General features: G+C 36.5%; 1 protein-coding gene across 4 annotated transcripts; it reads right to left on the bottom strand.

Annotated features, from left to right (window-relative positions):
- Window positions 1–459: 459 nt before the first annotated feature.
- Window positions 460–25,014, bottom strand: LOC103508439 (protein spitz-like). 4 transcript variants are annotated; one of them, XM_026823045.1, is made up of 6 exons: window positions 24,579–25,014; window positions 12,335–12,506; window positions 6,974–7,035; window positions 2,512–2,750; window positions 1,602–1,865; window positions 460–1,476 (listed from the first exon to the last, which is right to left on the bottom strand). In XM_026823045.1, the coding sequence occupies exons 1-5, from the start codon at window positions 24,655–24,657 to the stop codon at window positions 1,647–1,649; spliced, it is 771 nt and encodes a 256-aa protein (XP_026678846.1). In that variant the 5' UTR covers window positions 24,658–25,014; the 3' UTR covers window positions 460–1,476; window positions 1,602–1,646. The 4 variants fall into 4 exon arrangements, with proteins under 4 accessions (XP_026678846.1, XP_026678845.1, XP_026678848.1 ...); XM_026823044.1 differs by lacking the exon at window positions 6,974–7,035 and adding an exon at window positions 3,436–3,497; XM_026823047.1 differs by lacking the exons at window positions 6,974–7,035; window positions 24,579–25,014 and adding exons at window positions 3,436–3,497; window positions 21,753–21,848.
- Window positions 25,015–25,387: the final 373 nt, after the last annotated feature.

Genomic DNA, 25,387 nt, shown 5'->3' with positions numbered 1-25,387 from the left:
AAAATGCATTTAGACATAATGTTATAACTGCTAGTCAACTTCATTGCAATCTGATTTCATAATTTGATCCTCAATATTTATCATTAAGTTAATAGTCATTAAAAAAGAAGCCATTAATTATTTATTGAGTTAGAGTAATTTTACTATTTATTTGAAGGAGAGATGTCAGGAGAGGAGATGTAGGGGACGATGATTTCTCATCGTTGTTGTCCAAGGCTGTCTTGTACAGGCTGGTGTTGACGTTGCTCACCAATGGAGTTTTAGCTTCAATTACTGGAAGAACAGAAGACAAAAATCAAATTACGTAAATGATGCACACATTAAGGACGACGTGCATCTCTAGAGATTCACAGTACCGCTTCCCAGGGGACGGCGTGCATCTCTTAGCAAATTTCCGTTATGTTTGTGTTAATTAAATATGTCTATCTGATTGATAAAAAAAAAAAAAAAAAAAAAAATGGCAACGTGAAGAAAAACAGCTTTAGAACAACGAACTCAAATCCAAGAAACTATTGAGATCTTATATTTTCAGTTCGTTGTAATAATTAACCATTTTCCACAATCAAATTAAAAAAGAAAGTTGAAAATTTTGATGGTAGCCTAACCAATATCAAAAGGGGCCAGTTTTCTAAATATGCGTTTAAAAGTGGGAATAGTTGCTGAACATAAATGAAAACCTAAAATAAACGTATGTATGATGAGTCAAAACATAAATTATGTGATCGGGTGTCAGAGAAAACCGGTGTTTTTTTTACGGAACAGAAAAATATTGACAAAATGACGAGTATGTCAAACAAAACTCGTTATTAGTGATGGAGAATCAAAAGAATTTGTCAAAAAAATGGGAGATTTTGCCTGCCCGGCAAAGCGAGCCCTTAATATAAATACTAGTGTGATAGTTATTAGGATGTGATATAATACTTCATTTCTTCCAAAATCGAAGCAAAACTCATTGAGTTTGTATTTTGATCGAGTATGTAGTTGATCGATTTCATCTGAAGTAGACACACTGTTCTATTCTTTCCAACATTATTTACTGCCAAGGTAGATCCTTGGTACAAAGGCTGCACCTGCCCGGCGGACAAGCCCATGTCAAAGTAAAAGCACAAACACACATGTTTCATTGTCCAAGTATTGATTGTGTGTTCAAGTTATTGATTTTTGTCAACGAAATCCGTTTTCTCTTAGATTTGTCTTCGTGTGGTGGTTTTATTGACTCAAGAATCGTGTGATTTATCAAAATGGCTAGTTACTTTGTTATAATATTAAAGTTATCATTAATTAATTTAAAGAACTATTTTTTTTTGTTTGTTTGTTCATTTATTATTTTTTAAAAAATAAATAAAACCATTACATAAAACATTTTTGTTTACTCATTTGTTAATCAAATTACTTAAATTAATAGAAATGTCCAGAATTAAAATAATAATCATAAAAAACACTATATATTTTTTGTATCACAATTATGTCAAATTATACATAAAACATTTTTGTTTACTCATTTGTTAATCAAATTACTTAAATTAATAGAAATGTCCAGAATTAAAATAATAATCATAAAAAAACACTATATATTTTTTGTATCACAATTATGTCAAATTAAAAAAAAGTAAGGAAACTAAAATGGTGTTGGCGCGAGATTCCCTCTACACGATAAGTGTGGCTGAAACTTGACTACTGCGCATGTCTGCCTTGATGTCATCCGGAGGTTGACTGGGTGCCGGCGGCAGAGGTGTGCAAGATGGCGGATGCGACATGTGAGGTAGAGGTGGCGAACTCTGGTGGTAAAGTTGAGAAGCAGAGACGGAATCGCCCTTGCCTGTGATTGTGATGGAGGTTCGCGTATCTGCCGCTCGAGGTGCCTCCTGTAAAATGAACAACAAACATGATATAAGCAATTAAGCATTGATGGAATATTCAGACTTCTTACATTCGCCCCTGGTCGCAAACTTTCAATTATGATTAGTCTTCGTTTGGGATCACAAAGGTCCAAGGTCCTACTAGGTCCAAAATAGAATGACCAATATTTTTCTTCCGATGTCAAACATCTTTACAACAGCGGACAAACCGTTCGATATGGTGAAACAAATAGACACACGGAAAATGGTCGAGTTAAAACTCACTCCGTTCATAGAAATAACTGTTACCCTTCACATGTAGGTATGTTCGCTCGGGGTGCCTCCTGTAAAATGAACAACAAACATGATATAAGCATTGATGGAATTCGCCCCTGGTCGCAAACTTTCAATTATGATTAGTCTTCGTTTGGGATCACAAAGGTCCAAGGTCCTACTTGGTCCAAAATAGAATGACCAATAATTTTCTTCAGATGTCAAACATCTTTACAACAGCGAACAAACCGTTCGATAGTCATGGTGAAACAAATAGACACACGGAAAATGGTCGAGTTAAAACTCACTCCGTTCATAGAAATAACTGTTACACTTCACATGTAGGTATGTTTAGAAATAGATTTTACTCCGTTCAATCAAAAAGTTCAATGGTACTCACCGTGGTTATCCTCGTGAGGACAAAGTCGGCCGGCGAAGGCCGTCGCTCAAACGGCATTCTCGGCCTCTGCAATGAGCTGCCCGGCCCGTCTGTACAACACACGCTAGCTGCCTGGGCCTGCTTCTTCCTTCGCTGACAGTGCACGTACAGGGAGAAACATAGGATAACGACTAGGAATACAGCTATGCTAGCACCTGACGCAATGCTAGCTGTCTCCAACATCACTTGCTTCCGAGAAGCTGTGGGGAAGACAGAGAAAATGCATGTTATTAGTACAGAATCAAGCGTGCCGGAAGGCGCGTGAACGTAAAGAGTTCGAAGTGCCGCGCCGCCTGGCCTATATTAACACGAAAGAGTTTCATGGTTTTTCGGTAGAATAATACTCGCGGAAAAAGACAATATAGTAAGAAATAAAATGTTCCTTGTATATTCTACTGAGATGAGACAGAAAAGTTCCTCGGCGTTTTAATCCCTCAAATCTAAGGCAGTCTCGGGCTTTGATTTGAGAGTTCGGGGACCTGTCGCTTAAAACCAAAGTATTTTCGGGAATTTCTGAAGAAAGAAATGCTTCCTAAAAATGTCCCACTAAAAGTGTGCCTTATTTTTCTGTACACTCGTTTTTTCATATGAAAAGTAAAAATTAAAAGGTTATGAAAATTCAGTGATACTTACGTAAATAGGAACCGTCTAAGTCTTTAAATTCACACCTCTGTCCCATATAACCGTCTATCTAATGCAGTCTCGGGCTTTGATTTGAGAGTTCGGGGACCTGTCGCTTAAAACCAAAGTATTTTCGGGAATTTCTGAAGAAAGAAAATGCTTCCTAAAAATGTCCCACTAAAAGTGTGCTTAATTTTTCTCTACACTCGTTTTTTCATACGAAAAGTAAAAATTAAAAGGCTATGAAAATTCAGTGATACTTACGTAAATAGGAACCGTCTAAGTCTTTGAATTCACACCTCTGTCCCATATAACCGTCGGCACACCTGAAAATAGAACAAGATAGAGAATTATTAGACTAACAAGCTCTCACACCACAAATAAAATTAAAGACTTAAATTACTTTGAGAAAAAAAAAAATCCCAAACTTTTTAAATACCGAGGTAAGTAATAATACGAGAAATAATGGAAATATTTTGCGATTCCTTATAATCACGTTTTAAATATTTAAATACCGAGGTAATAATATAATAGAAATATTTCGCGATTCCTTATAATCACTAACAAAACTGAAATAAATCATAGGATTGAAAAGGACTCAATTTGGACATTCTAATTTCTAATAGAGTCCGGTAGTCCTAGTTTTGATGTTATAAAAAAACCTTGGATAACAATAAAAAAGCAAAACCATTGTTTTCACTATTTATTTTGGGATAGAACAAGATAAGGAATTATTAGACTAACAAGCTCTCACACCACAAATAAAATTAAAGACTTAAATTACTTTGAGAAAAAAAAAAAATCCCAAACTTTTTAAATATTTAAATACCGAGGTAATAATATAATAGAAATATTTCGCGATTCCTTATAATCACTAACAAAACTGAAATAAATCATAGAATTGAAAAGGACTCAATTTGGACATTCTAATTTCTAATAGAGTCCGGTAGTCCTAGTTTTGGTGTTATAAAAAAAAACCTTGGATAACAATAAAAAAGCAAAACCATTGTTTTCACTATTTATTTTGGGTCCCACACCAGATAATAGGTGTTTATAGGCGTAAGGAAAAGAAAAGAAGAAGAATGCTTTGGTAAAAAATAACAAAATCTAGATCATGACCAAACATGCTACCAAAGGATTAGTAACCTTTCTGTGTTCGGTGTAGGTCAATTCTCAACACTACTCGGATCCCTATTAGCTTTCAACAATAGAAATGTTTAATGTGGCTTGACAATATTATAGGCTGATGATTGATACAGGTTTTTACCCAAGACTTTTTACTTTCTATTACCCTTACGTATAGGGAACCTATACAAGGTAATGAGAAAGTATTGCAATCGGTCCAAATTTTTTAATTATACATATCTCCGAACCGCTTTTGCAATAGTTTGTCAGCTCCTATGGCGTGCACGCGGGAGACCCGGGTTCGATTCCCGGCGGAGTAAAAATAATAAAGGAAGGACGGACTAAAAATTGTATCAGGCAAATGATTGATTCCTTTAACAATACTTTACATCCATGACTGACCGCGTGGACGCAAAAAAATGGTCGGAAAATCAGAAGCGACATTTGTGACAAGCATTGTTGTAGCTCGCCAATTATTACACTTGGCGAAATTTAATGATTTGACTTAGACTCGAACCACCAACCTCCAGATCGCTAACCCTACACCCTAAGGTTAATAAATGATCATTTCTTGTGAGTTGTATGCGTATGTTTCCGTTAGACCACACTGCTTTTACTCACTAGGGACTAGGGGATTTTACACCTATCCCTCCTTTCAGGCAAATTTGGCATTTGTAGGATTAACGAAAATTTTCGTGAAATTTGCTTGAGGTTATAGCTAGATATTCCTCGAATTTTCATTATTTGTTAGGTTTATATTAGACATCCTATGTATTAACATTATTCTTACCGTTTCTATTATTACTGGATACTAGGTATCAATTTTCATTCAGTGCGGCTAAAAATAAGAAAACTAGTGTTTCAAATAACTGCTAAGTGAGAACCGTGTGGTCTGTGCCGTAGCATGACTACCCCGAAGTATGTTATGGGCGAGAAGAAACACAACACTCTCCATTAAGGTGAACACAAGAACACCAGCAAGTAACCCGTTGAAATATTTGCAATCGACATACGAGGTTAAATTTATTGCAGATGGTGGGAATCGACCCGGGACCTTCTGCCTGACTAAACACTCTTCAAACTACTACACACGATGGATTTAGAATTTTAGATTTGGAATTTCAGACATAGATATTCCCCCTGATACTAAACACTCTTCAAACTACTACACACGATGGATTTAGAATTTTAGATTTGGAATTTCAGACATAGATATTCCCCCTGATATAATAATAAAGAATATAATAAGGGTATTCCCGGTGGGTACTTAACGAAAGGAAATCGCCAAACTCAAGAAGATGTTTTAAGTGAGGTAGTAGTTTAATGATTTTTAATACAAATCGGGGGTGGGAATAGCGTACGGCTTTCGATTATTTTTTAAGGACCATACATACAGCTTTTACGGATATGAAAAGTTGAAAAAAATATCGACATTTGCCAATATTACCTATCTAGGCATCACACATTTGAAATGTTTATGTAATACGTAGGTATCTAACTTCCTTCTGATATAAATCATACCTAATCCCTTTAAAAAGATAATCGCAGATATAATCCAAAGAAAAATCGTTTAAGTCTTGATTTTTACCCAAGTGAACCTCAAAACGGACATTTCCAGCCAAAAAGACTGATCCCAAAACTTTCTCATTTAGTATGTGCAAATATGGGCTTCCTATACCTACAGAGGGTGATGGAAAGTAAATAAAAAATTGAATAACTTCAGGGCGGTCACAGAGAATTCACGTGAAATCAGGGGAAGAGGTTGGAACATCCGAAATGTGTGTTAGTCAACACATGGAATAACAAACAAAACACTATTGTGACATGAAAAATGGGACTTTACTTTATTAGAGACCTCATTTGAGTTGAATAATACCGACAGTCCAGTAGTCCAGTGGATAACTTTATTGGACCAGACATTTCGGTCCTAAACTTCACTCAAGTTTGAATACCACTATCCGTTCAGATCACGCTCCAGCTCCACTCACAGTATGTTCAAGGAAAGGTCAAATATTTTAGAGGTGATTAGATGTTTAATAACTTTATAATCCAACGGCTAAAATTTTTGGTGACGGAGTTTTCACCCTCCATTCGGGGACAAATTAACCTCACCCAGTCTGAGAGGGGTCAGGAAAAACCAACAGCACGCGATCGCCCAGATGGTTGGCCATCCGAATATCAACCACGTGAAACGTTGCTAAACAAAACAAGATACTTTATAATCCAACGGCTAAAATTTTTGGTGACGGAGTTTTCACCCTCCATTCGGGGACAAATTAACCTCACCCAGTCTGAGAGGGGCCAGGAAAAACCAACAGCACGCGATCGCCCAGATGGTTGCCCATCCGAATACCAACCACGTGAAACGTTGCTGAACAAAACAAGATGATCGCGGAAAAAGACAATATAGTAAGAAATAAAATGTTCCTTGTATATTCTGCTGAGATGAGACAGAAAAGTTCCTCGGCGTTTTAATCCCTCAATCTAATGCAGTCTCGGGCTTTGATTTGAGAGTTCGGGGATCTGTCGCTTAAAACCAAAGTATTTTCGGGAATTTCTGAAGAAAGAAATGCTTCCTAAAAATGTCCCACTAAAAGTGTGCCTTATTTTTCTGTACACTCGTTTTTTCATATGAAAAGTAAAAATTAAAAGGTTATGAAAATTCAGTGATACTTACGTAAATAGGAACCGTCTAAGTCTTTAAATTCACACCTCTGTCCCATATAACCGTCTGCACACCTGAAAATAGAACAAGATAAGGAATTATTAGACTAACAAGCTCTCACACCACAAATAAAATTAAAGACTTAAATTACTTTGAGAAAAAAAAAAAATCCCAAACTTTTTAAATATTTAAATACCGAGGTAATAATATAATAGAAATATTTCGCGATTCCTTATAATCACTAACAAAACTGAAATAAATCATAGAATTGAAAAGGACTCAATTTGGACATTCTAATTTCTAATAGAGTCCGGTAGTCCTAGTTTTGGTGTTATAAAAAAAAACCTTGGATAACAATAAAAAAGCAAAACCATTGTTTTCACTATTTATTTTGGGTCCCACACCAGATAATAGGTGTTTATAGGCGTAAGGAAAAGAAAAGAAGAAGAATGCTTTGGTAAAAAATAACAAAATATAGATCATGACCAAACATGCTACCAAAGGATTAGTAACCTTTCTGTCTTCGGTGTAGGTCAATTCTCAACACTGATCGGATCCCTATTAGCTTTCAACAATAGACATGTTTAATGTGGCTTGACAATATTATAGGCTGATGATTGATACAGGTTTTTACCCAAGACTTTTTTTAAATGTACATAATATATCTCGGAACCGCTTTTGCAATAGTTTGTCAGCTCCTATGGCGTGCACGCGGGAGACCCGGGTTCGATTCCCGGCGGAGTAAAAATAATAAAAGAAGGACGGACTAAAAAATGTATCATGCAAATGATTGATTCCTTTACAATACTTTACATCCATGACTGACCGTGGACGCAAAAAAATGGTCGGAAAATCAGAAGCGACATTTGTGACAAGCATTGTTGTAGCTCGCCAATCATTACACTTGGCGAAATTTAATGACTTGACTTAGACTCGAACCATCAACCTCCAGATCGCTAACCCTACACCTTAAGGTTAATAAATGATCATTTCTTGTGAGTTGTATACGTATGTTTCCATTAGACCACACTGCTTTTACTCACTAGGGGATCTTACATCTATCCCTCCTTTCAGGAAAATTTGGCATTTGTAGGATTAACGAAAATTTTCGTGAAATTTGCTCGAGGTTATAGCTAGAGATTCCTCTGGATTTCAAACGAGTTCTCTTGTTCTCACAAGGCTGATGAGTGCACCCCGAAATAGCCAGCACGTAATATCCTACTTGGCCACCCATCCAGACACCAATCGCGCTCAACGTGGCTTAACCCTGGTACATTAAGTCCTTTGTTTTTATAAAACCCATGACCACAGGTGTACCACGATTGCCAATCAGATCTGTCAAGGTACATTACGAGGAGAAATAAGACTTGTTCTCACAAGGCTGATGAGTGCACCCCGAAATAGCCAGCACGTAATATCCTACTTGGCCACCCATCCAGATAGTCCAGATACCAATCGCGCTCAACGTGGCTTAACCCTGGTACATTAGGTCCTTTGTTTTTATAAAATCCATGACCACAGGTGTACCACGATTGCCAATCAGATCTGTCAAGGTACATTACAAGGAGAAATAAGGAGGCTTACTGGTTACCAATATACAGATCCAATATCTCACACATAGTTCAAAATACGCGAGGACAAAGGAGTTTAGGTTGTAAATGTTCATTATTATTTTGTTTTTATAGGTAAAAAAAAACATGCTACTCTTAGTGGAGGTATAAGGTAGATATCCACTACAAAGGTAAATTAATCTCCACTACAAGCAGAAAAGCACGTTCCACTAGATTTTTGTGTTTTAGTGTTTGGGATATTTTCTATTGGTGTAAGGATAGGATAGGTATTATTAATGGTTAGCGGAATGTGATTTCGATTTTCTAATTGTTCAAATGTCAGGGTTTCAAGACCTTGTTCATTTTACTCTCAGTGGAGGTATAAGGTAGGTATCCACTACAAAGGTAAATTAATCTCCACTACAAGCAGAAAAGCACGTTCCACTAGATTTTAGTGTTTAGGATTTTTTCTGTTGGTGTAAGGATAGGATAGGTATTATTAATGGTTAGTGGAATGTGATTTCGATTTTCTAATTGTTCAAATGTCAGGGTTTCAAGACCTTGTTCATTACAAAAGCGCTTTGTCCTTAGTGATTAGCCGATATTGAGCGCAACGATGAGCGTGGTTGCTATCTAGACGGGTGGCCGTCTTAGAGGAAAATAAAGGAAGGACGGGCTAAAAAAGGAAAGGTCCATTTAGTTAGGATGATTTATTTTACCAACTTTTTCTTGATCTTAACTCTCAGAGAGTACATTTTCATCATCTACTTACTATCAATACCATTTATGTATTTCTATACAGAGAGGTAGATATGTATGTCTATTCGTCTATTCAGATATCTCCTTTTCAAGTGTTCGCCTGATAATTAGGAGATCACGGGTTCGAATTCCAGTCAAGGCACAATATTACATAATATTTGAAAGTTTGACTACTAGATATAATGGTAGAGAGTAACATGAATATGTAGGTACCTATGATCTGGTTCAAAACTAGGGAAAGCGCCACCGGGTATGGCGCATTGCATAATTAAATAAATCCCAGTCAAATTCAAGAAACTATTGAGATCTTATATTTTCAGTTCGTTGTAATAATTAACCATTTTTCCACAATCAAATTAAAAAAGAAAGTTAATTTCATGTTGAAAATTTTGATGGTAGCCTAACCAATATCAAAAGGGGCCAGTTTTCTAAATATGCGTTTAAAAGTGGAAATAGTTGCTGAACATAAATGAAAACTTAAAATAAACGTATGTATGATGAGTCAAAACATAAATTATGTGATCGGGTGTCAGAGGAAATCGGTGTTTATTATACGGAACAGAAAAATATTGACAAAATGACGAGTAGGTATGTCAAACAAAACTCGTTATTGGTGATGGAGAATCAAAAGAATTTGTCAATAAAATGGGAGATTTTGCCTGCCCGGCAAAGCGAGCCCTTAATAAATACTAGTGTGATGGTTATTAGGATCTGATATAATTCATTTCTTCCAAAATCGAAGCAAAACTCATCGAGTTTGTATTTTGATCGAGTATGTAGTTGATCGATTTCATCTGAAGTAGACACACTGTTCTATTCTTTCCAATCCCAGGGCGAATTTTATCCTCAACGGATAATGTTCGTTTTCGGAACGGCTGGCTTTCTCCTATCCTGTCTTCTTTCTCTCTTCGATTTCGGGACGATGAGACCTTAGCAGTTACAGTTCTCTCTATCAAACCTCTTTTAAAGAACCCTACTTACATTACTTCACTATGAATCTTACCTCGTGCTCAAGAAAGGACTGGCCCGTCCCTCGCTGCTACCTTTCGAGTTTCTCTTCCTTCCGCCTGCGCCACTGCTCAGGGCCGGCGTTTTGAATCCTTCCTCACTGATATCACACGGTGGGGGAGATGCATTCAACTGTAATTGTAATATTCACTGGGCATTAGGATACAAATTGTACATGGTCCTAGTCATTTAGCTTTAGCTTTGCATAAAGAGGGCAAAGAAACGATACATGAAAATAGGAAAAATACATAAAAATAAAGAGTTACATAAAAGGTTTTCCTACAGGTAAGTAGGTATTACAATTGGTCTGGCTGAGGGACTATAAACAGAGAGTAGATCAGCGTCTAGCTAGGGGACTATAAACAGGGAGTAGACTAGTCCAAATTTCCTCACGCTATATCAATAGCGAAGGTTAAGTGCGAAGGGCATCCACTCGGAAAATTTTGTTTAGCCAAAACCAGTTGGCCTCAAAGCGATCACTCTAAAGCTGATGAGAGGCCGACGACAAACGCCGACCTCGTCTGAACATGGGAAAAGGTGAAGAAGAACGACAGTACATACCTGTTTACTCATCTCTATCTGCATCTCCTTCAACATCTCCGAAGAGTCTTCTGATTCATTCGAATCCTCAGATTCATTCAGCGGTTGATATTCTGACTCTGAACGAAGTTTCCTTCTCTCCCCTACCGTCACATCCTTCTTACTCAACGCTTCAGTTAAAGCGCTTTGTCCTTAGTGATTAGCCGATATTGAGCGCAACGATGAGCGTGGTTGCTATCTAGACGGGTGGCCGTCTTAGAGGAAAAAAAAAGGAAAGGACCATTTAGTTAGAATGATTTATTTTACCAACTTTTTCTTGATCTCAAATTCGTAATGGTTACCTACTTGTTGTTGTTAACTCTCAGTGAGTACATTTTCATCATCTACCTACTTACTACCAATACCATTTATGTATTTCTATACAGAAAGGTAGATATGTATGTCTATTCAGATATCTCCTTTTGAAGTGTTCGCCTGATAATTAGGAGATCGCGGGTTCGAATTCCAGTCAAGGCATCAATCAAATCCCACACAATATTACATAATATTTGAAAGTTTGACTACTAGGTATAATGGTAGAGAGTAACATGAATATGTAGGTACCTATGATCTGGTTCAAAACTAGGTAAAGCACCACCGTGTGTGGCACATTGCATAATTAAATAAATCCAGGGCACTCATAAGAGTAACCTCACAAGAGTATTGGAGTGGTTAGTGCGGTGGACTTCGGATCTAAAAGTTGGTGGTTCGAGGCCAAGTCTCGTCATAGGTATTGACCGATAAACGACGTTTGTGATGAGCATGCATGCTTAAAATATTCTACAATCCTACTGATATTAGCTTTCTTATTTGAGAAATATGATATAACTTTATTTTGAGTTAAAAATAATGCAATTTTAAAAATAGGGTTATCTATTATTTTATTCCTAGTACTTACTAATTTTAAAATTAAAAGTTCAAACTAATGGTATTAGTCCACATTTCCAAGTGGTAAGGGGAAAATTCCAATAAGTCTCGTCATATTGACCGATAAACGACGTTTGTGATGAGCATGCATGCTTAAAATATTCTACTATCCTACTGATATTAGCTTTCTTATTTGAGAAATATGATATAACTTTATTTTGAGTTAAAAATAATGCAATTTTTAAAATAAGGTTATCTGTTTTATTCCTAGTACTAATTTTAGAATTAAAAGTTCAAACTAATGGTATTAGTCCACATTTCCAAGTGGTAAGGGGAAAATTCCAATTAACAAAACTATACTCCAAGTGGTAAGGGGGTACTCACTCGCAATTATACGCTACTGATATTAGCTTTCTTATTTGAGAAATATGATATAACTTTATTTTGAGTTAAAAGTAATGTAATTTTTAAAATAAAGTTATCTATTTTATTCCTAGTACTAATTTAAGAATTAAAAGTTCAAACTTATGGTATTAGTCCACATTTCCAAGTGGTAAGGGGAAAATTCCAATTAACAAAACTACACTCCAGGTGGTAAGGGGGTACTTACTCGCAATTGTAGAGCAAGGATTCGCCGATCTTGACGGTGAAACAGGTGGCACCGTTCAGACAATACCAGGTGGCGTAGGTTGGCGGACAGGCGTACGTATGGAATGTGATGTTAGGACGGGGGGTGGGCGAAGGAGGGCGAGGTTTCGGCGTCGAACGACTCGAACATGCCTCTGAAAACAGAAGAAATTGAACCGGTAAGTAAAAATCAAGAGGTTTGATAGGCAACTGCTTTGTCTTGGTTAGAGACTAAACTTTTTATTTGGTCACAAATCACAGTCAAACTTCATCAGTAAATTCACTGATAAAATTTATATACCTATATTTAATTATTTTATTTATTGGACAAAAATTATTTTTTCGTTATTTTTAAATAAAATGAGCTTTCATTTATTAGCCGAAACGGAAGAAAAAAAAAGAAAACTTTTTTTAAGGCTTTATGGCAGGATTTTCACACTTCCATCCAACCAAGGCAATTTAATCTCATTTCTTAGACGATTTCTTCCAATTTTTTATCGGTTATAAAAGGTGGTAGTTTTTTCTATTGAAATGGATCACTAAAAAAAGACTCATTATTTTAAATCAGCTATTTCATCACTAAAATAAATGATTGGATATAGTTAATCCTCCTCACATGTAGGTAATTAGAGAAATTTCAATACAGGGTATACAACTCTGTATTTTAATAATTTTGCGTGCTAAAAGTTGGATAGAGGTAAAATAAAGCTCTGATTCTTAAATAAGCAAATTCAAAACGGTGAAAGAAGAAATCTTGTACAGGAATTAGTCATAATGTAATGAGTAATTATAGAGACAGGTAGCTCTGATGAATTTGTAATCAATCAATTATTATTAATTTATTATAAAAATTCCATATCCATAAGTAGATATAACGTACCAAAGTACCTACGTATTTACATATGAACAGTCATAAATTTCTATGGAAATTAGCGAGATGATTTTTTTCTAATTATTTTAGTAAAAAAAAAAAAAAAAAAAAAATGTATGGAAAGATAGCGTCAATTCTGGTCTAGTGATTCCGGTCTAGTTAGTAAATTTCTCATTATATTTATTCAGATATTTCATCACTAAAATAAATAAACAAATAAGTGATTGTATGTAGCTATGTAGTTAATCCTCACATGTAGGTAATGAGAGAAATTTTAATATCCGAACAAAATATGTAGGTAGATAATCTTAAAAAGCATAAATTTAGAAATATAACTGTGACATTTACCTATGACTGAAATTTGTACTATTATGATAACAATTGCCATCATTATTTTGAACGCCGTTTTGTCAACTTAAAACACAAGTTCTTGCAAATTTAAGATACATTTATGAAATTAAAAATGTTGCAAACACTTCACAGAAAAATACACAGTAAAAAATTTCAACTTGATTTTGAAATTTAGAAATACTTAATTTTAATTTATTTAGTTGGCTATTTATTTTTTCACATTTTTTTAAACCATGAAAAAGATTCTAATGTAGACAAAATTAGGAAACATGAAAAAATATCTGCCTTGTAAGCGCTAGGCCGCGGGTTCGATTCCCGCCCGGGGCGGATTTTATCCTGATGGCATAATGTTCGTTCTCGCAACGGCTTTCTCCTATCCTGTCCTCCTTCTCTCTTCGGTTGCCAGATGACCAAAAACGTGTGTTGCCGGCTTACCAGTGTTGCCAGATTTCGAGTGTAGTAAGAAGCTAGATTTTGGTGCAAAGCGGTGCGGTGCTAGATTTTTTGACAGGCCATGTGGGCCAAGGTCCGAATAATGTGCTTAAAATAACCATTACCTACGTTTTATTCCTTCATTTTTAGAGAGGTGACTAGGTGTAGGTACCGCTGGAAAAAGTAGGAGAGCTAATAAACTTTTTCCACCTTACTCTGAATCCATGGTACGCGTGTTAATCGAGTCCACAAATTTCGGCGTTTCTTGTTAACGACTAGGAATACAGCTATGCTAGCACCTGACGCAATGCTAGCTGTCTCCAACATCACTTGCTTCCGAGAAGCTGTGGGGAAGACGGAGAAAATGCATGTTATTAGTACAGAATCAAGCGTGCCGGAAGGCGCGTGAACGTAAGGAGTTCGAAGCGCCGCCTGGTCTATATTAACACGAAATGAGCGATTTCATCAATGAAATATTGTCTCCGATGGAAAGTCCAATGAAGCAGCCGGTTTTCGCCACGAAATATATTATGCGGTTTTTTTAATCTTCTCTTTTACTACCCCTCCCTTCTAATTGTTGGTACCTTTGTATGTTTTTCGTAGGTGCTACCAATGTAGGACTGGAAAGTCCGTACCGTGCTAACCGTACGTCCAATATTTCGGACTTACGGTTAGTCCACTACTTAAGGTAACGACTAGGAATACAGCTATGCTAGCACCTGACGCAATGCTAGCTGTCTCCAACATCACTTGCTTCCGAGAAGCTGTGGGGAAGACAGAGAAAATGCATGTTATTAGTACAGAATCAAGCGTGCCGGAAGGCGCGTGAACGTAAAGAGTTCGAAGCGCCGCCTGATCTATATTAACAAGAAGTAGTTTCATGGTTTTTCGGTAGAATAATACTCGCGGAAAAAGACAATATAGTAAGAAATAAAATGTTCCTTGTATATTCTGCTGAGATGAGACAGAAAAGTTCCTCGGCGTTTTAATCACTCAATCTAATGGAAACATGAAAAAAATATCCATTTTGTTAACTTTACTGATAGGAATTTTAGAAAATATTACAAAACACTGTCATTTCAAATATAATAAAATAAACATTTCACACAGAAATTCAGAATTAACACCAGTAAAACACACAGAATTAGTTCTAGTTATAATAAAAAATAAAATGCAAAATTTCAATTTATAATAAATACACACAATTTATTAAATTTAACACACGATTTTTATTAAAAATAAAATTACAATTATTTTTTTAAAAATATATTTCGATCTGAACTAGCACTAGAACCGGACTCAAGGCACGAGATAATCCACTAAGATCCAACATGAGTGGAGATGAATCACGAACTAAACTAAACACTATACATTTATGAAATTAAAAATGTTGCAAACACTTCACAGAAAAATACACAGTAAAAAATTTCAACTTGATTTTGAAATTTAGAAATATTTAATTTTAAATTTATTTAGTTGGCTATTTATTTTTTCACATTTTTTTAAACCATGAAAAAGTATTAGATTCTAATTTAGACAAAATTAGGAAACATGAAAAAAATATCCATTTTGTTAACTTTACTGATAGGAATTTTAGAAAATATTACAAAACACTGTCATTTCAAATATAATAAAATAAACATTTCACACAGAAATTCAGAATTAACACCAGTAAAACACACAGAATTAGTTCTAGTTATAATAAAAAATAAAATGCAAAATTTCAATTTATAATAAATACACACAATTTATTAAATTTAACACACGATTTTTATTAAAAATAAAATTACAATTTTTTTTTTTTAATATATTTCGATCTGAACTAGCACTAGAACCGACTCAAGGCACGAGATAATCCACTAAGATCCAACATGAGTGGAGATGAATCACGAACTAAACTAAACACTCTTCAAACTACTACACACGATGGATTTAGAATTTTAGATTTGGAATTTCAGACATAGATATTCCCCCTGATATAATAAAGAATATAATAAGGGTATTCCCGGTGGGTACTTAACGAAAGGAAATCGCCAAACTCAAGAAGATGTTTTAAGTGAGGTAGTAGTTTAATGATTTTTAATACAAATCGGGGGTGGGAATAGCGCACGGCTTTCGATTACTTTTTTAAGGACCATACAGCTTTTATGGATATGAAAAGTTGAAAAAAATATCGACATTTGCCAAAATTACCTATATCTAGGCATCACACATTTGAAATGTTTATGTAATACGTAGGTATGTAACTTTCTTCTGATATAATCATACCTAATCCCTTTAAAAAGATAATCGCAGATATAATAAAAAAAAAAATTGTTCAAGCCTTGATTTTTACCCAAGGGGACCTCAAAACGGACATTTCCAGCCAAAAAGACTGATCCCAAAACTTTCTCATTTAGCATGTGCAAATATGGGCTTCCTATACCTACAGAGGGTGATGGAAAGTAAATAAAAAATTGAATAACTTCAGGGCGGTCACAGAGAATTCACGTGAAATCAGGGGAAGAGGTTGGAACATCCGAAATGTGTGTTAGTCAACACATGGAATAACAAACAAAACACTATTGTGACATGAAAAATGGGACTTTACTTTATTAGGGACCTCATTTGAGTTGAATAATACCGACAGTCCAGTAGTCCAGTGGATAACTTTATTCGACCAGACAATCAGGGGAAGAGGTTGGAACATCCGAAATGTGTGTTAGTCAACACATGGAATAACAAACAAAACACTATTGTGACATGAAAAATGGGACTTTACTTTATTACCTCATTTGAGTTGAATAATACCGACAGTCCAGTGGATAACTTTATTGGATCAGATATTTCGGTCCTAAACTTCACTCAAGTTTGAATACCACTATCCGTTCAGATCACGCTCCACTCACAGTATGTTCAAGGAAAGGTCAAATGTTTTAGAGGTGATTAGATGTTTAATAACTTATAATCCAACGGCTAAAATTTTTGGTGACGGAGTTTTCACCCTCCATTCGGGGACAAATGAACCTCACCCAGTCTGAGAGGGGTCAGGAAAAACCAACGGCACGCGATCGCCCAGATGGTTGCCCATCCGAATACCAACCACGTGAAAAGTTGCCAAACAAAACAAGATGATTAGATGACAGAGGACTGAAGAGAAGTCCAAATTTAATTCTGATTTAAATAATCGTCGGCACAGGACACAACATCTAAAATAGACGTGTCACCTATTCTGAAAAGGCACACAAAACAGAAAGGAAAAGAAGGAACACAAATAGAAATACCAGAACTCACAACTGGAAATATTTTCAAACATATTTATAGCGCAAAAGTGTTGTTCAGCAGGACAAGAAGGAACACAAATAGAAATACCAGAACTCACAACTGGAAATATTTTCAAACATATTTATAGCGCAAAAGTGTTGTTCAGCAGGACTACCTCCCAATCACCAAATACAAACAAAAGACCAACATTTTATTCAGAAAATGTGTACGAGACCGGAAGCCAAATTTTGAAAAATTGAAATAAACAAATAGAGAGGTACCTCAAATAAAATTTTTATAAAACTATTTGATCAAATAAAATTGTATAAAAGTGAGAATTTTAGAATGGTACTCTTTGATGTGAAAGCCGATCTATATATTGACCGAACCTAGCTAGGATTTAGATCACACATTGAGCTCAAGCTTGGTTGGTCTAAATTCTCTCTGAACGGCATTATTGATAAAATTTGGGCTCCTAATTTTTGGGACTGGATTTCTACAATTTGATTATTTTTCCCTTTAGATGGGTAGGTGCCTTTGGTACATATGAAAAGAGAAAATCAGTCTATACTAATCTATTCTAGTATGACAGTGTACCTAAACCAAAAGTTCACCTTAGTGGTCACCTCAATATCGTGCTCAATTGTTCATAATTACTGGAGATTTTTTTTTTTTATATATACATATATTCAAAACACCTACCTCCCAATCACCAAATACAAACAAAAGACCAACATTTTATTCAGAAAATGTGTACGAGACCGGAAGCCAAATTTTGAAAAATGGAAATAAACAAATAGAGAGGTACCTCAAATAAAATTTTTATAAAACTGTTTGATCAAATAAAATTGTATAAAAGTGAGAATTTTAGAATGGTACTCTTTGATGTGAAAGCCGATCTATATATTGACCGAACCTAACTGGATTTAGATCACACATTGAGCTCAAGCTTGGTAGGTCTAAGTTCTCTCTGAACGGCATTATTGATAAAATTTGGGCTCCTAATTTTTGGGACTGGATTTCTACCATTTGACTATTTTTCCCTTTAGATGGGTAGGTAGGTGCCTTTGGTACATATGAAAAGAGGAAATCAGCCTATACTAACCTATGCTATTATGGCAGGCAATGTAAACCAAAAGTTCACCTTAGTGTGGTCACCTCAATATCGTGCTCAATTGCTCATAATTACTGGAGTTTTTTTTGTTACCTTATTTAATTTTAGGGTAGACCCCTTCATTCCCTCAATAGTGGCCGTATTCCCGCGGGAGTAAACCTTAGGATATTCTTTGGAAGGGGAAGAAAACTGGCCTTCTCTTTCTCTCGTGTTCTTACCATAAATAATTCAAAGGCCACAACCTCGCAAGTTCAATTCCCAAGTTGACTTCACGTTACGTTATACAGAGTGTGCAAGAAAATTTACCTAGTAGCTACCCCCTTTAACTTTTCACCACTACTACATAACTAAATATTATATATATATTCAAAAAGACTAGCAAAGAGGAAAAAAAAGCTAGGCCAAATATACCTACCTATTTTCTTTTGATATACAGGGTTTCTCAAACTTTTTTTTTACCTTCTATTACTACAGTTATAGCGAAACTATACTAGTTCATTAGGTGCTTCAACACTGAGTATCATTTAAGAGGGGTAAAAAAAAAGAATAGAACATGTCTCGTTTGCTCTTTTCTAATGCTAGCATAAAAAATAGATAGAAAATGAATTGAAAAACAAACAGATAGAGTTTGGGTGCAAGAATTAATACAACACACGCACCCTGTAAGAAAAGTTATGTATCGCGTGTATTTGATTGAAACATATTTTCGATACATAAGAAAATAACGAGGCACATTGTAGTTTTGTAGAATACGACTAGCCGACCACAATACCCCACATTCAAGCTTTAGAATCTTACAGGGTGTAACAGAAGAGGAAAATAGCCCCGAAAAAAGGGGAGAGGGTTACGAACCTTTAAGCGTGGAAAAATCAATTAAAAACATCAATTTTCATTCAGTGCGGCTAAAAAGAGTTTTGTAGAATACGACTAGCCGACCACAATACCCCACATTCAAGCTTTAGAATCTTACAGGGTGTAACAGAAGAGGAAAATAGCCCTGAAAAAAGGGGAGAGGGTTACGAACCTTTAAGCGCGGAAAAATCAATTAAAAACATCAATTTTCATTCAGTGCGGCTAAAAAGAAGAAAACTAGTGTTTCAAAAAACTGCTAAGTGAGAACCGTATGGTCTGTGCCGTAGCATGACTACCCCGAAGTATGTTCATCATCAGATGGGCGAGAAGAAATACAACACTCTTCATTTAGGTGAACACGAGAACACCAGCAAGTAACCCGTTGCAATATTTACAATCGACATAAACAAGGTCAAATTTATTGTAAATGGCGGACATCGAACCCGGGACCTTCTGTCTGGCAAGCAAGCGCGTTACCACTGGGTTAACCGTGCTTCTATCTTCAAGCAGCCTTTCGACTGCCGAAATACATAGTACAAATTTATTGTTAACGGTGGAAATCGAACCCCGGACCAAGCAAGCGCGTTATCACTCGACTACCCAAGGGACCCTGTATATTTGGGTTAACTAGCCTAGCACCCCAGTCTGGGCGCGTGTGTGGCAAACATCACGTTAGTATCGTTCTTAAATCAGTCTCAAGTCAAAATTGACCAATCAAATGCCTTGAGACTATGCTTAGCACGAACTTCAGAGCCAGCATTTTGTTCATAAATATGGGTGTAAATCAGGGGAAGTAACCCAATAATAGAGTTCTCCCAGCTTAAACTTGTGGCATCCTGTCACATTTTTTTTTTCTCAGTGCACTCGACTAACCAAGGGACCCTGTATATTTGGGTTAACTAGCCTAGCACCCCAGTCTGGGCGCGTGTGTGGCAAACATCACGATAGTCTCGAACCCAGGACCTCAAACCTGAGAGTCTCTCTACGTAGCCGCGGGACACTAAAGGCTAATGAATATGATTAAGACGAATTTATTAGGAACAAAATACCACAGGTTGTGTACCTTCGAGGCCTTGGAGAGAATACAAATTAACATGTGTAATAAAATATTAAAATTATTGTATTGAAAATACACATAGCTCCGTATACCTTGGTTGTAGTCTTAAGGTTTGGAATGAAGATTGTGAGGTTGACTTGAATGAAGCAGACGTCAAATTTTGAAATGCTAAACCCAACCGATTTGAAGGCGGGAAATTTATTTGAATCTTCACATCTTTTTTTTATGTCCAATCTTAACACAGAGTTTTCAGTTAATCCAGAGTTGAAATAGGTACTGACTTGTCTGTGTAAATTTAATGGGTGACGTCAAAGAAAACCCTTGACACTGCGGAAACTCTTAGTAGTAAGATCCGTCACTTATGGCCGAGACCACAATCTGAGTGGGGGTTAAAACAATGGATAAAGCAATCTATATTCTATATTAAAGTTGAAAATAAATCCAATAACTGAAACCAACTTACTCAACTAATATCAGCTTTCGAGTACCTGGGAGGTACTTACCTATAGGGAGACATCATTTCATTGTAGGTATACAACGTACTATTTATGAGGTAAATAACAACCGCATCTTCCTAGCTCATCTAGAAGTGGGTTAGAATTTGTATACGTGAGTCAGTCAGTTACACAAGGGGCCGTATATATTTTAGATTTTCGAACCGTTTTTCTACCCCTTCCGGTAAAGCTAGAACTTCGGAATTTCGCAGGTATGATAAGGAAGTATAGGTTAACATATGGTCCAAATTTCGTGAGATTACATTGAAAATCGACGGAGTTATGATAGGGGTAAAAATGCGTCGAAATGTTTCGTGTAATATACACACTGGCGTGCTCAGGCCGGAACTTGGCCTGGCGCACTGCCGTGCGCCTAGATTCTTACCAATGTAGTCTTTATCGAGCTTAGACATAGCTGTAAACCTCTTTATTGAGCTTCGTTATAGCTTTATAAATCTCTTTATTTAGCTGTTACAGGTTTATCTCTTTATTGAGCTTATAGGCAGCTAGTTGAAGATCTTAAATATCAGATCATTTGTACAAACAAGACAGAGAGAGAGGGCCTTACATCTTGTTGGGTAAAAAGGGCCGCACTGGACTGCCCTTAATACTTAATAGAGAGATAATGTATAAACTATATATAGAGGCATTATATACTGTACTGCACCTCTATGGACCCTGGACGGAGAGAAAACCTGTACCTTTCCTTATTCTTGTTTATGCTTAACCCTTTAAGCCCGATTCCCACAGTAAGATTTGATTATGATGACACTGCAATGAAACACTATAATACCATGAACCAGAAACCTGACCTGTTCATATAAACTACTATGAGTGTGTGTGATGTGTGTGTCTGTGTGTGCGTACAACACATCAGTTATTGCTTGATCTTCTTTTGATTCATTCAAATAGATCAAGTGATGCAAAAAAAAAAAAAAAACACTGTATCGGACACGGAAGTCAGTAGGTACAGTCAAAATATCTTACCAGTGACGGCAAATGGGAACATTTACACCTGCTGTTAACGTCCACTTTTTGTCTCCCTTGACCCTTGGAATATACGGATTGGAACCTTATGGAGATAAGGATATAACACAAGGATTAAACACTGCTGGGCTGACCCCAAGGCAGCATACAGGTTAACACTTTGAAATCACAATGTTTACTATCCGATCATTAATTTATAGTACAGGTTTTCTATGGGAGCTCTATATTTCATTAATTGTCCCCTAAACATATGAGGGTGTCCTAGACTCCTAGAGAAATACCTCTGAATTAATCAAAATACGATGCGGTTCCTTCAGATCTCTTTAGTCTCTACTGTGAACAAAATTCCATCGTTCAGGATGATAAAATACAAAACAAGTCACACATTGTAAAGGTAGGTAGGTATCTATTTTTTCTTTCCTCAAAAAAATTGTATTGAAAGATGACGTAATCTGGTCTAATGACAGGGGGAACTGTAACAGCGGAGGTCTTATCGTTCCAAAATCAAAGAGAAAAGGAGGAGGACAGGATAGGAACAAGCCAGGCGTTCCGAGAACGAATCTCATCTGTTTAGCATAAAGTTCGCCCCCAAAGTTTAACATTTGACAAACATGTGTTGACAGGAATTTCCTCAATATTGGTTCAGATTGGGCCAAACAAAGGGACTTTTGCTCAATATTTCACCCACAGATCGGGCCTTGGGGGGCTCTGTTAATCGTTACAATGGCCATGAAAGGTTTTCAAAAGTTTTTCTTCAGTAATAATACGTCCCAACTTTTGGCGAAATGGGAAGTTTTTCATAGAGCGTGATCTTAGCCTGCAAATTATCAAGAAAGGGGTTGGTTTTGGCCTGTGCGGGTGGGCCACACTATCCTACCAACGTGATCCTATTCATGTCTAAAGGGGTGAACCAGCACGTGCTAATTGCTCATGATCCCAAGATAAGAATCGTACACCCGCCACCCGGCAAAACTAGTTCTGGCTCGAAGTAGCTGAACATGACTTGTGCTCTTCTTCTGAACAATATGGAACTGATATCCGGTTACGCAGGATTCAGGAACTTTATACAAGGTCTCCTCTTTCTTAAAATTGTATGTCACCATTAGGACTACGAACCCTAGATCTGCAGATTACGAATCCAACGTTCTTATACTCTTATCTGTGCATCTGTTTTCCTGCTAAATTACCTCTCTCTCTAGAGAATTTTACTGGAGGAAATTTGAGGCAAAGTTGGATCCGCCCCTTTGATGGAGTATCTTTTGTTTATCAGCTCTTTAAAGCAGGGGCTTAGTAGACCCGAATTATTCCGGAATTAAGAACTTTCCTGGACCGAGGTGGACGGGTATAAATCCTCGATTAATATCAACCCTAAAAGGGGGACCATTGCCTATTCCCGAGTTCCCCTCTACTCCAGTCTCACCATCATCATCAATTGGCGCTACAGCCCTGTGTGGGCTCTGGCCTCCGTTAGAATTCGTCTCTACAACCCTCTATCGGCCATTAGGCTGGTTGCTTCTTCAGTGTTCATTTTTCGCAGATCTCCATTGACGTTCTCACCCTGTATACGAACTTGATATCCTTCTGTTGCTCCTCATCCCGAAGATAAGCTGTTATCTCTCTCACGAGGAAGCTATATAGAATCTATATATCTATATAGATGGAAACGAGATAATGGCAGTCCGCATCCCCCAAGACACAGGAAACCGGTGAAAACTGATACAAGAGGACAAACAGTTTTCAAGCACCCACTTCTTCGTATCCGCCTGAGTTATGACTAATCGACACTATCGACATGACCAAGGGATGGGTTACATGACATTTGAGTTGGACCAGGATGACAAGGGGCACGGGCTTACTAGAGGGGTGGCATCAGTGGAGAAAAAGTCTTGGTGGGCAATGTCATACACTCGAGTGAAGATTACTTAGATGAAACGGAGTTGGTTTACATTAGGAGTGAAATGCATCAGTGGAGAAAAAGTCTTGGTGGGCAATGTCATACACTCGAGTGAAGATTACTTGGATGTTCAGTGAGAAAATATTGAAAGTAGGGAAACGGAGTGTGCCCCCTAAGTGTGGGTCTACTCATACTCCTAGAAAACTGTTTTCCTGATGTAGCGAAGTTTTTAAAGAAATATATGGGAGATATGTAAGTGTTGCAAATAATTCATTTTACGCGAGGTTGCAAATAGTTCATTTTACGTCAATTTAATTTCCACCTGAATTTTAGGTGGATTTTGTTCTCCTGATGTAGCAAAGTATTTTAATGAAATATATGGAAGATGTCTAAAATCTTAGATCTCAGAACTATCAAATATATGTATCTGATTTTCAGGACTTTGGTGTGGAAACACATTCGCAGCACAAATGCTGTGATGTAGGAAAGCTTGTCACAAAATAGTTATTTCTAGATCTAGATTAATTGTCTGTGCTCAGTTTCATTTTTTGTACTACGAGTTTTTTCATAATTTGAACTCGAACCACCAACTCTCAGATCCAAAATCCACCGCACTCATTCTCTGAGGTTGGTCATTTGGTTAGCAAAAATGACAACATTTCAAATTCGGGTTTTGGTCGCACCACAATAGAATGTTTATTTAATGTTTGGAGTTTTTGCGACCAAGTGCCAACGTGTTTTGGCACTAAAATCTGACCATCGAAAATTTGACCCGATTACATTACTTTCCTTCCTATAGGATAAGGAAAGTAAAAAACAGCAAGTTAGCGCCTAAAGGGGGAACAGCAACTTAACGTTTACAATGCAGGAGCGCTTTTTTTCGCTAACTAGGCTGACTTCAACCTTTAATTCCTTACACCATTGAAACTTACCACAGGTGTCATTTTGCGATAACCTGGTCGTATTGGAAAATCTCTTCTTTTCTGGATCGAAAAATAGCGACATGCACATGACTTGGGTACCACTTTCTTACGACCTTTCCAAGAAAAAATGTTAGAGCACGAAGAAATTACAAAATTTTGAAGAAAAATCGGCCCTAAAACAGTTGATAGTTTTCTACGCTATACTTCACATGCTCTTGAGATAAGTAAGGGAACTAAAAATGGAAAAATTAAACAAAAAAACAATCTAAGTTAGTGGTTGGGTGGAAGAGCTCCTTTAGAAAAATCCTTTTACTTCAAGTAAAGTGGAAAAATTGACTTTTTTTTAATATAAAAAGTAAAAAGAAGCAGACGAAAATTTAAGGCCTATATTTTTTTGTTCACTACAAAAAAATAAGTGGGACACAAATCAGATGAGACTAACGTACAAAGTCATTCCAATCAAGTCGCGCTAATTTTTCCGGCCCCGCATATTGGGGGGAGATAACAGTATTTACTTAAGAGATGGCTTATCTCAAGTGATTAGGTCACAGCAAGACAATCATTTCAGTTCACTTCACGCACAAAGTCAGGCCTATAGGCTTTAAAAATTATATAAATCTTACTTTAAAACTTGACGATTTAGAATTTTGTTTGTTTCGCGATAATGCCTAAAAGGTTTGTCCTATTTTGATAAAATTTTGGCATAAGGAATTTTCTGATTTAATTTTGGCATAAGGAATTTTCTGATTTAATTTTGGCATAAAGAATTTTTATTGTGTTAAGCACGACTAATGTTTGTCACAAATACAAATGTTGCT

This window comes from Diaphorina citri, unplaced genomic scaffold (assembly GCF_000475195.1).
Source record: "Diaphorina citri unplaced genomic scaffold, Diaci psyllid genome assembly version 1.1 scaffold399, whole genome shotgun sequence".
In the NCBI taxonomy this organism is placed as follows: domain Eukaryota; kingdom Metazoa; phylum Arthropoda; class Insecta; order Hemiptera; family Psyllidae; genus Diaphorina; species Diaphorina citri.
Note: the sequence above shows the minus strand (reverse complement) of the source record. Positions and strands in the feature narration are given on the sequence as shown.

What these genes read in the sequence shown, in the direction of transcription:
- LOC103508439 (XM_026823045.1), bottom strand. Translation starts at nt 24,657, where the DNA reads ATGTGCATGTCGCTATTTTTCGATCCAGAAAAGAAGAGATTTTCCAAT. An exon ending in CTTAGACGGTTCCTATTTAC is followed by an intron (nt 2,751 to 6,973) that starts GTAAGTATCACT and finishes TCTTCCCCACAG; the next exon opens with CTTCTCGGAAGCAAGTGATG. An exon ending in TCCTCACGAGGATAACCACG is followed by an intron (nt 1,866 to 2,511) that starts GTGAGTACCATT and finishes TTCATTTTACAG; the next exon opens with GAGGCACCTCGAGCGGCAGA.